Raw genomic sequence first — 13,767 nt, forward strand, 5'->3', positions numbered from 1 at the left:
AATATAGTACTGAGTAGATAGGAGCAGTGATGAAATAAATTCAATGACCTCATTCAGATGGACAAAATGAGTGCAGCTGAACATCAAATCTCAGACCCCTAACACTAGTCAGGAAGCACAACTTGACCCTATGTCTCACTCGTATTCACCGCATTCATGACACAAATACACACTCACAATCTCTGCATGCTTCAGCAAGCCTATTACTATTTAATTGTGTCAGACATGTCATTAAAGCATTCTGACATGCAGACATTGAATTTCTGCCCTCTTTCATGCAGGAAAATGTAATCGTCACCAGGAAACCGACTGACAAGATCAATGCAGGACCAGCACACCTGGATTCCCCTGGAAGAGATAGCGAATTGAATTATTAAGCTCAAAGCCATAGAGCCCATGACACCCACTACTGCTGAAGTCTTCATGGATGAATTTGCTGCCTTATGCATCAATTTCATTTATTCTTCATACTCATCTGAAAAAGGCTATCAATTAGAAACTGCTAATAGAGTGACCATTAGCCAACTCAACTCTTCCCATATGATTTCAAGTTTACGGACAGTCAAAAACTGCTATCTGAATAGCCACTGCAACCTCATGAAGAAGTATAAATAGATCTTTAACAAGGAAACATCATCATTTGACCTTAAAGTGGCTGCCACCTTTTCAGATATTTGCAAAAGGAATAGTATAAAGGCGACTGCAGATTTGGGATCTGCATGTGGTAAATTGGAGACGTGAGTTGGAAGTATTGGACTGGGGAAAAAGGCCTACCATTCAATGGGAACTGCCAGAATAGTGAGACATTCACTGAATAGAATTTCTTGTTATGATTACACACCAACTCCACATTGATTAAGAGGTAGCTTTGCAAATGTGATAACTTTCAGATTGATGTAAAGGCTTTGAGTATCACTCTGACATTGGTGGGCCCAGCGCAAATGGCGGCAAGGCAGTGACGGAGGACATATGCCCAACAGCAAAAATGGTGCCTGAAGAGTGGCAATTTCAACATTGGTAGGGTTCAATGTAGGTGGCTGCGAGGCAGTGGCGGAGGGATGGCAACCTAGGTGTCGTTGATGATGAGCCTACTCAGGATTGATGAATTCTGTTTAGGCTATAGCTTTCTATTTTTCATCTTACTCTTAAAACGTGGCAACAGCCAAAAAGCTTTTCACTGTATTTTACTGTTTTTCTCACTGTAAAATATACATGACATTACATAATTTATTCATTCATTTATTCAGCTCTATAGTCAACCATGCCCTGTACCATTAGGAAGCCTGATACTTGGCAAGTCCATATGTCCTTTCATTCTGGTGTTTCCACTTCAGGGAGGAATCCACTTTTCTTTTATACAAAATAGTTCTTTTAGGGTAGTACAGTTGTTCAGTGGTTAGCACTGCTGTCTCACAGCACCAGGGTCCCAGGTTTGATTCCAGCCTTGGCTGACTGTCTGTGTGGAGTTTGCACGTTCTCCCCATATCTCCGTGGGTTTCCTCCGGATGCTCTGGTTTCCTTCCACAGTCCAAAGATGTGCAGGTCAGGTGAATTGGCCATGCTAAATTGCCCGTAGTGTTAGGTGCATTAGTTAGAAGGAAATGAATCTGGGTGGGTTACTCTTTGGTGTGGACTTATTGGGCTGAAGGGCCTATTTCCACACTGTGGGGAATCTAATCTAGACAATATTTCTATGACCTCCTTAATGCTTTTATGCATGACAAATTGAGACACATTGCTCAAGGCACTTGTGCCTACCTGTGGAATAGGATATAAGGGCATTGGTGACTGGGAGGTCTGTTCTTGCCCTAGCTTGAGGCATTAGACCATTATGGGAGAGGTGACACAACTTTGTGAAATGTAGTCTCCTCTGTTCCCGTAATAGGACTGACTTTCCGGGAAGACATTTTGCAAGCATGGTTCTCTCTAGTCTGCATGCATGCATAACCACGCAGCAATCTAGGGAGTACCCTGCCGGAGGAAAAGAAAGACAGTGTGTAAGCAGTGTCTGTATTAAAATTGCATATATATGGCCATGTAACATGGTACAATGGATTGTACTATGCACAAATAGATTGCATGGAATCATTAGAATGACCACTGTGGGTAGAATCTTCTAGGGAGAACCAACATTTCTTCTATTTTCACAGAACTTTCCCTATTTGCCTGCTCCACTGCATGATACAGAACAAGTGACAATACAACTATTGCCTCCACTTATATAAGGCAGTTACTTCCCGCACAATTGGTGGTCAGAAAAGTTCTTAGTGTAAATCAACCTCTGCGTTTGGAGCGATTTTTAAAACTTTAAAGTTTGATCTATACATCAACGTCTATGAAATATTTGACTACCAGGTATTTCATAATGAACTTTCTCCAAATTAACTACTGTAAAGGAGAAGATCACCGTTGTGTATTATTAATAACAAACTAAACTTAAATATATATAGGAATGTTATTAGAATTTACGACAAACGTAGAACACAATACATTTTCTAAATTGACATTCAGAATGAGATTTTGTTTATAAATTAACTCAGTCCTTCTGATTCACGCAAATAGCTTCACATTTTAACCCATCAATTTCTTCATAACTTAAAAGAAACTTTGATCAGATTTTCACTGTGTACTCTCATATCTCCTTTAGGTATACTTCATATATCATAAATAAGGATTTAGAGCTTAAATTTACAGCATGTGCTTTGTTGTTAAAGATTAATTCATCAAAATGTGATTCAAAATGCAATAAATATCATTGCAATTGTTATAACTACAAACACCTATTTTTAATTGCTTAAATGTATAATTAGAATGTAAATGGACTCACATTTTTCTCATATGTTCACAATGCTGATGCCACCTGTTTTGTCTGTTGTCAAGGTAAAAATTAATTGCCAGAAATGCTTACCTTTGTCACTTCAATATTGCATGAACATCATAAGCTAACAAATAAAAAATACACTTACCCAGACCCATGAATGATGAGACCAATAAAAAATATAATGAAGAGATGGTGAGTGAACCAAAACACTTCATAAAATGACTTCACAATAACCCACGTGGAAGAAGTCACCATCAGAACGAAAGCCACAGTAATAATGATGCCAGTCACTCCAGCTGCACTACTTAATAGCTCTTTCACTGGGTTCTGGAAATACAGACAGTATCACATAAGTAATCATAAGTAAGTTTTTTTCTATTTCAGAATTGAATCATGATGAACATCTCTTATACAAAAATCTATATTAAATCCCATAAATGTAATTTCCTGGATGCCAAGCTCAAAGTAAGAAGTTTGTAAGACTTTGCTCAACTTCCTATAAATCTACCTCTAAACCTTACATTTACTTCTGACTTAACTCAAAAAAAATGAGGAGCAAATAAGATGTGATTCTACATTTTAATTGATTGTCATATTCGATCATTAATACGACTTCAATTATGAAACATGTTAAACTTTCATTAAACATATGCAATTTCTACACACACACACAAATAGGAACTTTGTTTCTGCATAAATTCTTGACATTGGGAAGAAATATGGTAAAATTCAGAAAGATAAACAGCTGCTAAAAACATCAATTTTACAGCGTATTTTAATTTAGTTTTGTTAAAACTAAGCAATTGATATTTGCAAACATATTATTTAAATAATTCAAACGGCTTTCCATTTTATCAACTAAAGCTAATGATTCCATTCTTTAACCCATTATCTTCATTCCTTAGTTTAATCAATTAAGAATCCAATGTTTGTTTACAAAGCCAGGCCCTTATATAACCAGCTAAACTTAGTAATGCAAAACATAAATCATAATATTAATTAGTCACTTAAACCATTTGAAAGGGTAGATTCAACAATTATGTACATTTAGATATTGCACAGAAATCTCCAGTTGGGTAGTGTGCATTTTATAAACAGTACATAATACTCAGATCTGTAAAAGAAAATGAATTATTATGTACATTACTTCAGTTTTTAAACTGACAGCAATTTGTAATTTCTCTCCTCTACAATGGTTGGAATTAGAGCGAACATACCGTGTCATACGTTCTGATGGGGTTGAGGTAGTTTTCACTGGAGTTCTTCCCAATGCTGGAAAGCCTGATCAGTAAGTCTTTGGCAACAGGTGAATAACTTGCGTGGTATCGTTCAAGATTGAACAGATGTGCAATTACATGAATAACTAAATGTTAAGACACAAATATTTTATTTTCTACACTTAGGTAGCTTTATTTCATAAAATTACCTATACAATGGTTTGCAAATAGGGGCGGGATTCTAACATCATGTTGGGGATGTGGTGGGAGGTAGGAAGGCTTGTAAAATGGGGTGAGTAAGTAGTGTGTCTGTCAACTTTCCATTGTCATGTTGTTCTGCCAACACTGGGAGCTGCAGGGTATCACATAGAGAACATTAGTGGTCAAATTAAGCCACTTTAGTGGTCAAATAAGGGCTTCTTCCTGTCTTCACTGTAATTCTGTTAATGATAGGAGGACTCCTCCATCTGGGAGAGTTTGAGATAAGTAATGGAGGCCTTCTGGCAGATCCCAAGGGCCCTTTCTTTTCAGGCAATCCTTGGTCCAGAGAGGTGTTCCTGACCAATGGCAATAATGCCACCTGACCTCGTGATTACCATCATTTTATTCAAAGTTTGTGTGGCCTCAGCACTGGAAAAAAATGTATATGTAGATATCAGATAATGCCAGCAATGATTTGGCTGTGTTGTCTACTGTGAAAAAAATTCTGCCAATGCCATTGGCAAAGAACAGAGGCTTAGGTTGTGCATTAGTTATGTACATAATATTTAGAACCTTAGCTTGAGTCAATACTTGCAGAACATGGAAGAAATTGGAGAAAGCAAATAAACAAACTGAACTCTGTGGCATTTCCAAAACTCCAGGCTTCATGAAATATAGCAGTTGAAGAGAAGCAAGAACAAATGGAATCAACAGGTAAATGTTTTGCTGGCACAGCTTGTGAGTCAGGAAAAGAATGTATGTTTACTGTAGGTTCAGGGACACTGGGAGCTTGAGACGCAGTGGATGGCTGGCTGTTGGATCAAAGTTTCTGTAGACATATTTGGTGTCTGATCAAAGACACATTGGAGTGGCTGGACAGATACTGGGGAGTGAGTGACATCAGAGGGGCTGTTCACTTCATGTCGAGGGCTATTGAATTAATACCAATTTATCTAAATATTTTTACAATGAATAAATATATAATTATAGTTTAAAGTGTAAGAGAAACCGAGGTTTGGGACAACTGTAATGTCAAAAAGCAGCGTCTTCATTCAAGGTATGTGAACAGAATTATATCCTGGTTTGGAAATTCATGTGATCTGTATTTTCCAAGGCTTTATTGATGTGTGCTAAATATGGGATTTAGATTTTGGATTGTATCTGGCTTTATCCATGAATTTGGGCAAATTAGGTCCTACTCTGAATTTCATGACATTTTGGCTGTACGTACAGGGAGACAATGTGGGGAGGTATTGACCTAATGGTATCATTAGTTGGCTATTACGCCAGAGACCCTAGGAATGACCTGGGTTCAAAACCCACCACAGCAGATGATGGAATTTGGATTCAATTAAAAAGAGTCTAATGATGACTATGAATCAATTATCAGGAAAAACACATCAGGTTCACTAATGTCCTTGAAGCAAAGAAACAACCATCCTTGTCTGGTGTGGAGGTGCCGCTGTTGTACTGGGGTAGGCAAAGTCAAAAGGTGAGGCACTGGAAAAACACAGGTGGTCAGGCAGTATTCGAGGAGCAGGAGAGTCAAGAGAGTTTTGGGCAGGAATGTGGTAGGAGGAAGGGGGCTGAGAGATAAATAGGAGGGGAGGTGGTGCTGCAGGGAAGCTAATTAGGAAGCCAGTAGGCAGATGCAGGTGGGTGATGGTGATAGATCGGAGAGGAGGATGGAGTGGATAGGTGGAAAGGAAGATGGACATTTGGGACAGTTCAATAGGGTGGTGCTAAGTTGGAGGGTTGGATCTGGGATGTGGAGGGGAGAAGGGAAGATGAGGAAACTGGTGAAATCGATGTTAATACTGTGTGGTTGGAGGGTCCCAAGGTGGAAGATGAGATGGTCTTCTTCCAGGCATTGGGTGGCTAGGATTTGGCAATGGAGGAGGTCCAGGACATGTATGTCCTTGATGGAGTGGGAGGGGGAGTTGAAATGGTTGGCCACAGGGCGGTGGGGTTGTTTGGTGTGTGTGTCCCAGAGATGTTCTCTGAAATGTTCCACGAGTTGGTGTCCTGTTTTCCCAATGTACAGGAGACAACATCGAGAGCAATGGACACAGTAGATAAGTTGGAGGAAAATCTCTGGCGGATGAGGGAGGATCCTGTGGGGCCTTGGATGGAGGTGAGGGGGGAGGTATGAGCGCAGGTTTTACACCTTTTGTGGCAGCAAGGGAAGGTGCCGACAGTGGAGGGGCGGTTGGTGGAGGGCGTGGAGGGGTGGTGGGGGGTCATGGACCTAACAAGGGATTCTTGGAGGGAATGTCCTCTGTGGAATGCTGATGGGGATGCTGATATATCTTCAGTGGTGGGTTTTGACTGTAGTTGGCAGAAATGGTGGAAGATAGGTGGAGTGGAAGGTGACGACCAGTTGGGGCTATAGAGTCATGGAGTCATAGAGATGTACAGCATGGAAGCAGACCCTTCAGTCCAACCCGTCCATGCTGATCACATATCCCAACCCAATCTAGTCCCATCTGCCAGCACCCGGCCAATATCCTTTTTGCAGTTGGAAGGGTGGAGTTCAAGGGCAGAGATACAGGAGCTGGAGGAGATGAGCTGGAGGGCATTATTGACTACGTAGGGTGGGGGGAGGGAGAAAATTGCACTCCTTGAAATAGGAGAAGGTATAAAACCTGCACTTTCACCTCCATTCAAGGCCCAAAAGGATTCTTCCACATCCAGCAGAGATTTTCCTACACATCTACTGTGTCCGTTGCTCTCAATGTGGTCTCTTTATTGCTGGAACAGCACAGCAGGTCAGGCAGCATCCAGGGAACAGAAGATTCGACGTTTCGGGCACATGCCCTTCTTCAGCATGTGCCCGAAACGTCGAATCTTCTGTTCCCTGGATGCTGCCTGACCTGCTGTGCTGTTCCAGCAATAAAGTTTCAGCTTTGATCTCCAGCATCTGCAGACCTCACTTTCTCCTCAATGTGGTCTCCCCTATATTGGGGAGACAGGATCCAACTCGTGGAATGTTATAGAGAACATCTCTGGGACAGACGCACCAAACAACCACATCAACCAGTGGCCAACCACTTTCCCTCCCCCGTTCCGCTCCACCAAGGACATGAAAGTCCTAGGCCTCTTCTACTGCCAAATCACAATGACCCGACGCCTGAAGGAAGACCAACTCATCTTCCACCTTGGGACTCTCCAACCACATGGCATCAACATTGATTTCACCAGTTTCCTCATCTCCCCTCCCCCACCTCATCCCAGATCCAACCCTCCAACTCGGCATCGGAACTGTCCTACCTGTCCGTCTCCCTTCTCACCTATCTGTTCCATCCTCCGCTCCAACCTATCACTATCACCCCCACCTGAATCCATCTATCACCTTCCCAGCTACCTTTCCCCCAAACTCCCCCCTCCTATTTATCTCTCAGCCCCTTGCCACCACACGCAACCCCCCCCCACCCACCCACAATTCCTGATGAAGGGTTTATTCCCGAAACACCATCGCTTCTGCTCCTCAGATGCTGCCTGACTTGCTGTGCTTTTCCAGTGCCTCATTTTTCGACTCTGATCTCCAGCATCTGCAGTCCTCACTTTCTCCTGGGGTGGACAAGGTTAAAAATCACATGACACCAGGTTATAGTCCAACAGGTTCATTTGGAAGTGCACATTTTTGAAATGCTGCTCCTTCATCAAGTAACAGCATACTGAAAGCTTGTACTTGCAAATAAACCTGTTGCACTATAACCTGGTGGTTGTGATTTTTAACTTTATCCTCATGTGGCTTGGTTTTGTTTAATTCCGAACACTTTATTTAAAAAAAATATGTTAAAGACCTGGATAGAGTTCAAAGGGGATTTGCTAGAATTATACCAGGAGTGAGGAATTTTAGCTACAAGGAAAAATTAGAGAAATTGGGCTAATTCTTCTTGGAGCAGAGAAGATCAAGAGGTGACCTTATTGAAGTGTTGAACAAATTATAAACAATTTTCACAGGATAAAGAACGATATTCTGCTTCCACCATTTGGTATGTCAGTAACTAGGGTTCACAATTTCAAGACTGTCAGCAAGAGAGCTAGGAGTGATATGAAGAGAAACTTTTTTTCTCAGAGAGTTGTTAGGATCTGGAATGCGTGGCCTGGGAGAATACTGGAGGCAGATTCCATAGGAGATTTTAAAAGAGAGCTGGATATATGTTTGAAAGTGGTGAATTTAGAGGGCTATGGAAATAGGGCTGGAGAATGGGAGTAGCTGGGTAGCTCTTTTGGGAGCTGGTACAGACACAATGGGTCAAATGGCCTCCTTCTGTACTGTATAATTCTATTGTAGATACAGAAACAAATGATAACTAGTGCATCAAGAAATAAATAATTAGAACAATTTGATTTAAAGAGGCAAGTTGGAGGGAATCCTGAAGGACAGGATGTACATGAAAAAGCAAGGACTGATTCGGGATACTCAACATGGCTTTGTGCATGGGAAATCATGTCTCACAAACTTGATTGAGTTTTTTGAAGAAATAACGAAGAGGATTGATGAGAGCAGAGTGGTAGAAGTGATCTATAAGGACTTCAGTAAGGCATTCGATAAGGTTCCCCATAGGAGACTGGTTAGCAAGGTTACATCTTATGGAATACAGGGAGAACTAGCCATTTGGACACAGAACTGGCTCAAAAGGAGAAGACAGAGGGTGGTGATGGAGGGGTTGTTTTTCAGAGTGGAGTGCCACAAGGATCAGTGCTGGATCCACTACTTTTCATCATTTATGTAAGTGATCTGGATGTGAGCATAAGAGGTATAGTTAGTAAATTTGCAGATGACACCAAAATTGGAGGTGTAGTGGACAGTGAGGAAGGTTTCCTCAGATTACAATGGGATCTTGATCAGATGGGCCAATGGGATGAGGAGTGGCAGATGGAGTTTAATTTAAATAATTGCGAGGCGCTGCATTTTGGGAAAGCACATCTTAGCAGGACTTATACACTTAATGGTAAGGTCCTAACGAGTGTTGCTGAACAAAGAGACCATGGAGTGCAGGTTCATAGCTCCTTGAAAGTAGAAATCGCAGGTAGATAGGATAGTGAAGAAGGCGTTTGGTATGCTTTCCTTTATTGGTCAGAGTATTGAGTACAGGACTTAGGAGGTCATGTTGCAGCTGCAGAAGGACATTGGTTAGGCCGCTTTTGGAATATTGCATGCAGTTCTGGTCTCCTTCCTATAGGAAGGACATTGTGAAACTTGAAAGGGTTCAGAAGCAATTTACAAGGATGTTGCCAGGGTTGGAGGATTTGAGTTATAAGGAGAGGTTGAATAGCCTGAGGCTGTTTTCCCTGGAGAGTTGAAGGCTGAGGGGTAACCTTATAATGGTTTATAAAATCATGAGGGGCATGTATAGGGTAAATAGACAAAGTCTTTTCCCTGGGGTTGGGAGTCCAGAACTAAACGGCATAGGCTTAGAGGGGAGGGGAAAGATATAAAAGAGTCCTACGGGGCAACCTTTTCACGCAAAGGGTGGTGCATTTATGGAACGGGCTGCCAGAGGAAGTGATGGAGGCTGGCTCAATTGCAACATTTAAGAAGCATCTGCATGGGTATATGAATAGGAAGGGTTTGGAGGGATATGGGACGGGTGCTGGCAGGTGGGACTAGATTAGATTGGGATATCTAGTTGGCGTGGATGAGTTGGACCCCATGGTCTGTTTCCATGCTGTACATCTCTATGACTCTATGACTCTAAGTTGTTTCAGTCTGGGAAATAAGGAACTAAAGGCCTTTAGACTAACCTCTATCAAAGAATGTTTCAAAGAACGAAGAAAAATCTTAATAACAGCAAACAAGCAAACAGCAACATAATTTTAATAATCAGCAAATATCTACCTGTATGTAGGATTATCATGTAGGCAACAATCTGATGAAATCTGATGTTTTTATCTAGTTGTTTTCTGATATTGCTTCGACAATACTGGGTTAAGAAAGTATATAAGAACATTTTAGGTATTAGCTAATAAATTTAGTGAAAAGCATGCCCTACATTTGACAAAGGAGAAAGCTAAATAGTTTTAAGTCACCTCATGAATGCAGTGAAATCGTTACCAAGTGATAGAAGTTCAAGATTTTCTTGAAGTTAAGATTCTCTAGTAATCTAATTCCAAAAATCCTGACAAAATGGACGGAATCATCCATTTTGCAGTTAACATCTGGCATTTGTTGTGGAAGTGGGAGTTACTGGCATCGTCCTTTCTCACATAGTCAGGTCACATGGGATTCAGGGTGAGTTTGCCAATTGGATGCATAATTGACTTAACAGCAAGAGACAGAGTAATGGTGGAGGGTTGCTTTTCAGAATGGAGGCCTGTGACCAGCAGTGTTCTGCAGAGTTTGGATCTGGGTCCTCTTTTGTTTGTCATTCACATAAATGATTTAGATGAGAATATAGTTCGTAAGCTTGCAGATGACACCAAAACTGGAGGCATAGTGGACAGTGAAGAAGGTTTTCTAAGATACAAAGGGATCAAATAGGTCAATGGGCTGAAAAAAGGCACATGGAATTCAATTTAGATAACAGCAATGTATTGCATTTTTGGTACAACAAACAAGAGTAGGGCTTATACAATTAATGATCGGGCCTTGGGTAGCGTTGTAGAACGGAGGGACCAAGGGATGCAGGTACATAATTCTTTGAAGTTTGTGTCACAAAAAGACAGGATGGTTAAAAAGGCATTTGGAACGCTTACCTTCATTGTTCAGTCTTTTATGTGTAGGAGTTGGGAAGTTGTATTGCGGTTGTGCAGGACATGGTGAGGCCTGTTCTGGAATACTGTGTCCAGTTCTGTACACCCAGTTAGAGGAAGGGGATATTATCAAGCTGGAGAGGGTCCAGACGTGATGATTGAGTGTTGCCAGGGTGTTTGCCAGGGTGTTGCTAGATATAGAAGATTTGAGTTGTAAAGAAAGGCTGAATAGGCTGGGACTTTTTTATTGTAGCGTAGGAGATTGAGAGGCGACCTAAAAGAAGTTTATAAAATAATGAGAGGTATAGGTAGAGTTAATGGTAGTTGTCTTTTGCCAACGATGGGGGTTTTTAAGACTAGATAGAATATTTTTAAGGTGAGAGGAGAGAGATTTAAAAAAGATACAAGGGGCAATATTTTTACACAGAGGGTGGTTCGTGTGTGGATTAAATACCTGAGGAAGTGGTGGATGTGGATATAATTACAACATTTAAAACACATTTGGATAGGTACATGAATAGAAAAGGTTTGGAGGGATATGGATCAAGAGCAGGCAGGTGAGACTAATTTAGTTTGGAATTATGTTCGGCGTGGACTGGTTGGACCGAAGGATCTGTTTCCATGCTGTGTGATTCTATGACTCTATATCTCTATGACAACACGTTACATATGCTGGCAGGGAGAAAACGGTCAATCTTATATGGCCAACAGGCAAAAAGTTCTTACCCCAACTAGGACCTTCTGAAGTTGAAGGGCACCTGGCCCTTCTCTTACTGCAAGCGAGGAGGGAACATTCAGGCTCTGTTGGTATTCCCGCACAGTGACCAAGCAGCTCAAGATGGCTAGGTCTAGAATCCTGCAGTAATGTCCTTGGGCTGAGATAATTGACTTCTAGCAATCACAATTATCTTTATTATGTTTAGAATGACTCCAAACAATGGAGAGACTTGCCACCAGTTCTGCTGGGGCTCCTTAATACCATATTATGTTGTTAAGTTAAAGACAGTCACTTTCATCTCATCTTTGAAATTCACTTCATGTTTAACTGAAGCTGAAATGAGGTCAAGAATTGAGTGACATTGCAAAATCCAAACTGAACAGGTTATTGTCTGATGGACCCTTTCTATCACTTTACTGATAATCAAGAATAGAGTGAGTTAGATGTAAATAATCACTATTTAAAAAAGCAATTTGGCGCTCCTTGAAGTCTTGGCTAGAAGTTATCTATCAATTAAAGAACATGGAGATAATTTGAACTTTGAATGATATTTGCTACATTTGCTTATATAAAATGGTTGCAATGCTTCAATTCTAAAAGTAATTCAATTGTTTCACAAAGGCAAGTTCTTTCTTCTTTATTTTTATCATAATTCAACAGCTCATGCTAATTTACAAATTTCATCTTACCCTCTGGTATACCGTAAGGATTTAACATTTCTATCATTACAGATAAATCTAATATATTTGATCTTTTCTGAGTAAAACTATGCCTAACTGTAGCAAAGGGTATAAACCTTAGGGTACTTTGATAAAATGATACGTACATTACACGATCCTCTCAAAAGTGAAATCAGATTTCGACTGACTGGCAGCAGAATCAGGAGACTGTTGAAGTTGAGACACATTGCAGATGCTCTTGACCAAGCCAATGCTGACTGATAGGAGGAATCAGACAAACATCTCTTGCTTACTACTAAAGGTAGATTAATGGTTCAACTAGATTAAACATAGTGAAATAACAATAACATAACACTTACCCCAAGCATTGCTCGGGTATAAATATATGCTGCTTCTTGTTCATACAGGAAGAAAGTATGGAGAAAAAGTAAAGTGTTGACTCCCAACCACAACAACTGTAACAAAAGAAGTTTTTATTTCACAAACTAGAAAGTCATGGCTTTTCATTTTGCAAGTTTGTCTAATTTATTTTAAATGGATTACTGTGGGGTAGCAAATGTTTAAAACATTGCAAAGGAATTTTATTTTAATAATAAATTTTAAATGTGCCCAAGTTAGCAACTAGGTTCACACTTTACTTAATAAACAGATGCAAATTAAAACCTTATGGTGTGATTATTAATGTATAACATGATGTGCAACCTGTAGCTTTTGCTTTTCAATAATTGATCTAGATTTCTCAAAGAATGCGGTTAGTTCTGTTTCTTTGTAAACTTTCCAAAACTTACTTAAGCCTATAAAATAGTTAATTAACATTAAAGGTTCAGTGCTAAAGTTAGTTTTATTATTACTTGTAAAAATGAGTTCAAATATAGACTGATGTAACTCTACAGGAAGCATATTGATGAATTAACAAGTATAAAACTTACTAATATGATAAGCTTTGGACCATCATTCACAAACCAGTTTGCCATTGATCACGTAGAGCTGTGGCTTCAGTCTGTTCTCAGCTCCTTTACAACTGGTGTTCTGTTTTCTACCTACCCATCACTGTCATCTGTTGTTGAGGGGTAGAATTACTGAGGGTGCACTCTGGGAATCACAATCCTCTTTGATGGTCTGGTATTCACATATTTATTAAGATGTAGTACAATATTAAGAATTCCAACATCCCATAGTGTAGGCAATTATTAAAAAAACAAGCTCAAGCACTGGGTCTCAGTGAGTAAATTGATTTCTTTCATCTCATCAGAGGTAAGAATCCTATGTAAGAAGAGCTTACTCATTCTCAACAGAACTTCTATTGGTTACACTGCCAGATCCATTCAGTCAGCCAAACTGAATAAATAGCTTATGAAGTGGAAAAAATACATTGTGCAGTATGATGTATGTTTCTAGTTTTGCAGTAAATACATGCAACAGAAAATA

The 13,767-nt window shown here is 40.2% G+C and overlaps 1 protein-coding gene across 1 annotated transcript in view; it reads right to left on the reverse strand.

The window, feature by feature from the left end:
• Window positions 1-13,313, reverse strand: part of LOC122553236 (NADPH oxidase 3-like) — a 74,029-nt gene extending 60,716 nt beyond the window's left edge. The window contains exons 1-6 of the mRNA XM_087991452.1: window positions 13,269-13,313; window positions 12,699-12,794; window positions 12,486-12,596; window positions 10,088-10,172; window positions 4,039-4,184; window positions 2,967-3,148 (exon numbers count right to left, since the gene is read on the reverse strand). Of these exons, the coding sequence (XP_087847578.1) occupies window positions 2,967-3,148; window positions 4,039-4,184; window positions 10,088-10,172; window positions 12,486-12,596; window positions 12,699-12,794; window positions 13,269-13,313 (665 nt within the window). The remainder of the gene's footprint in view (window positions 1-2,966; window positions 3,149-4,038; window positions 4,185-10,087; window positions 10,173-12,485; window positions 12,597-12,698; window positions 12,795-13,268) is intronic.
• Between the last annotated feature and the right edge of the window lie 454 nt (window positions 13,314-13,767).

The sequence above is a fragment of the Chiloscyllium plagiosum genome, unplaced genomic scaffold, assembly GCF_037043375.1.
Source record: "Chiloscyllium plagiosum isolate Xiang-an unplaced genomic scaffold, Cpla_swu_hap1 HiC_scaffold_10, whole genome shotgun sequence".
In the NCBI taxonomy this organism is placed as follows: Eukaryota; Metazoa; Chordata; class Chondrichthyes; order Orectolobiformes; family Hemiscylliidae; genus Chiloscyllium; species Chiloscyllium plagiosum.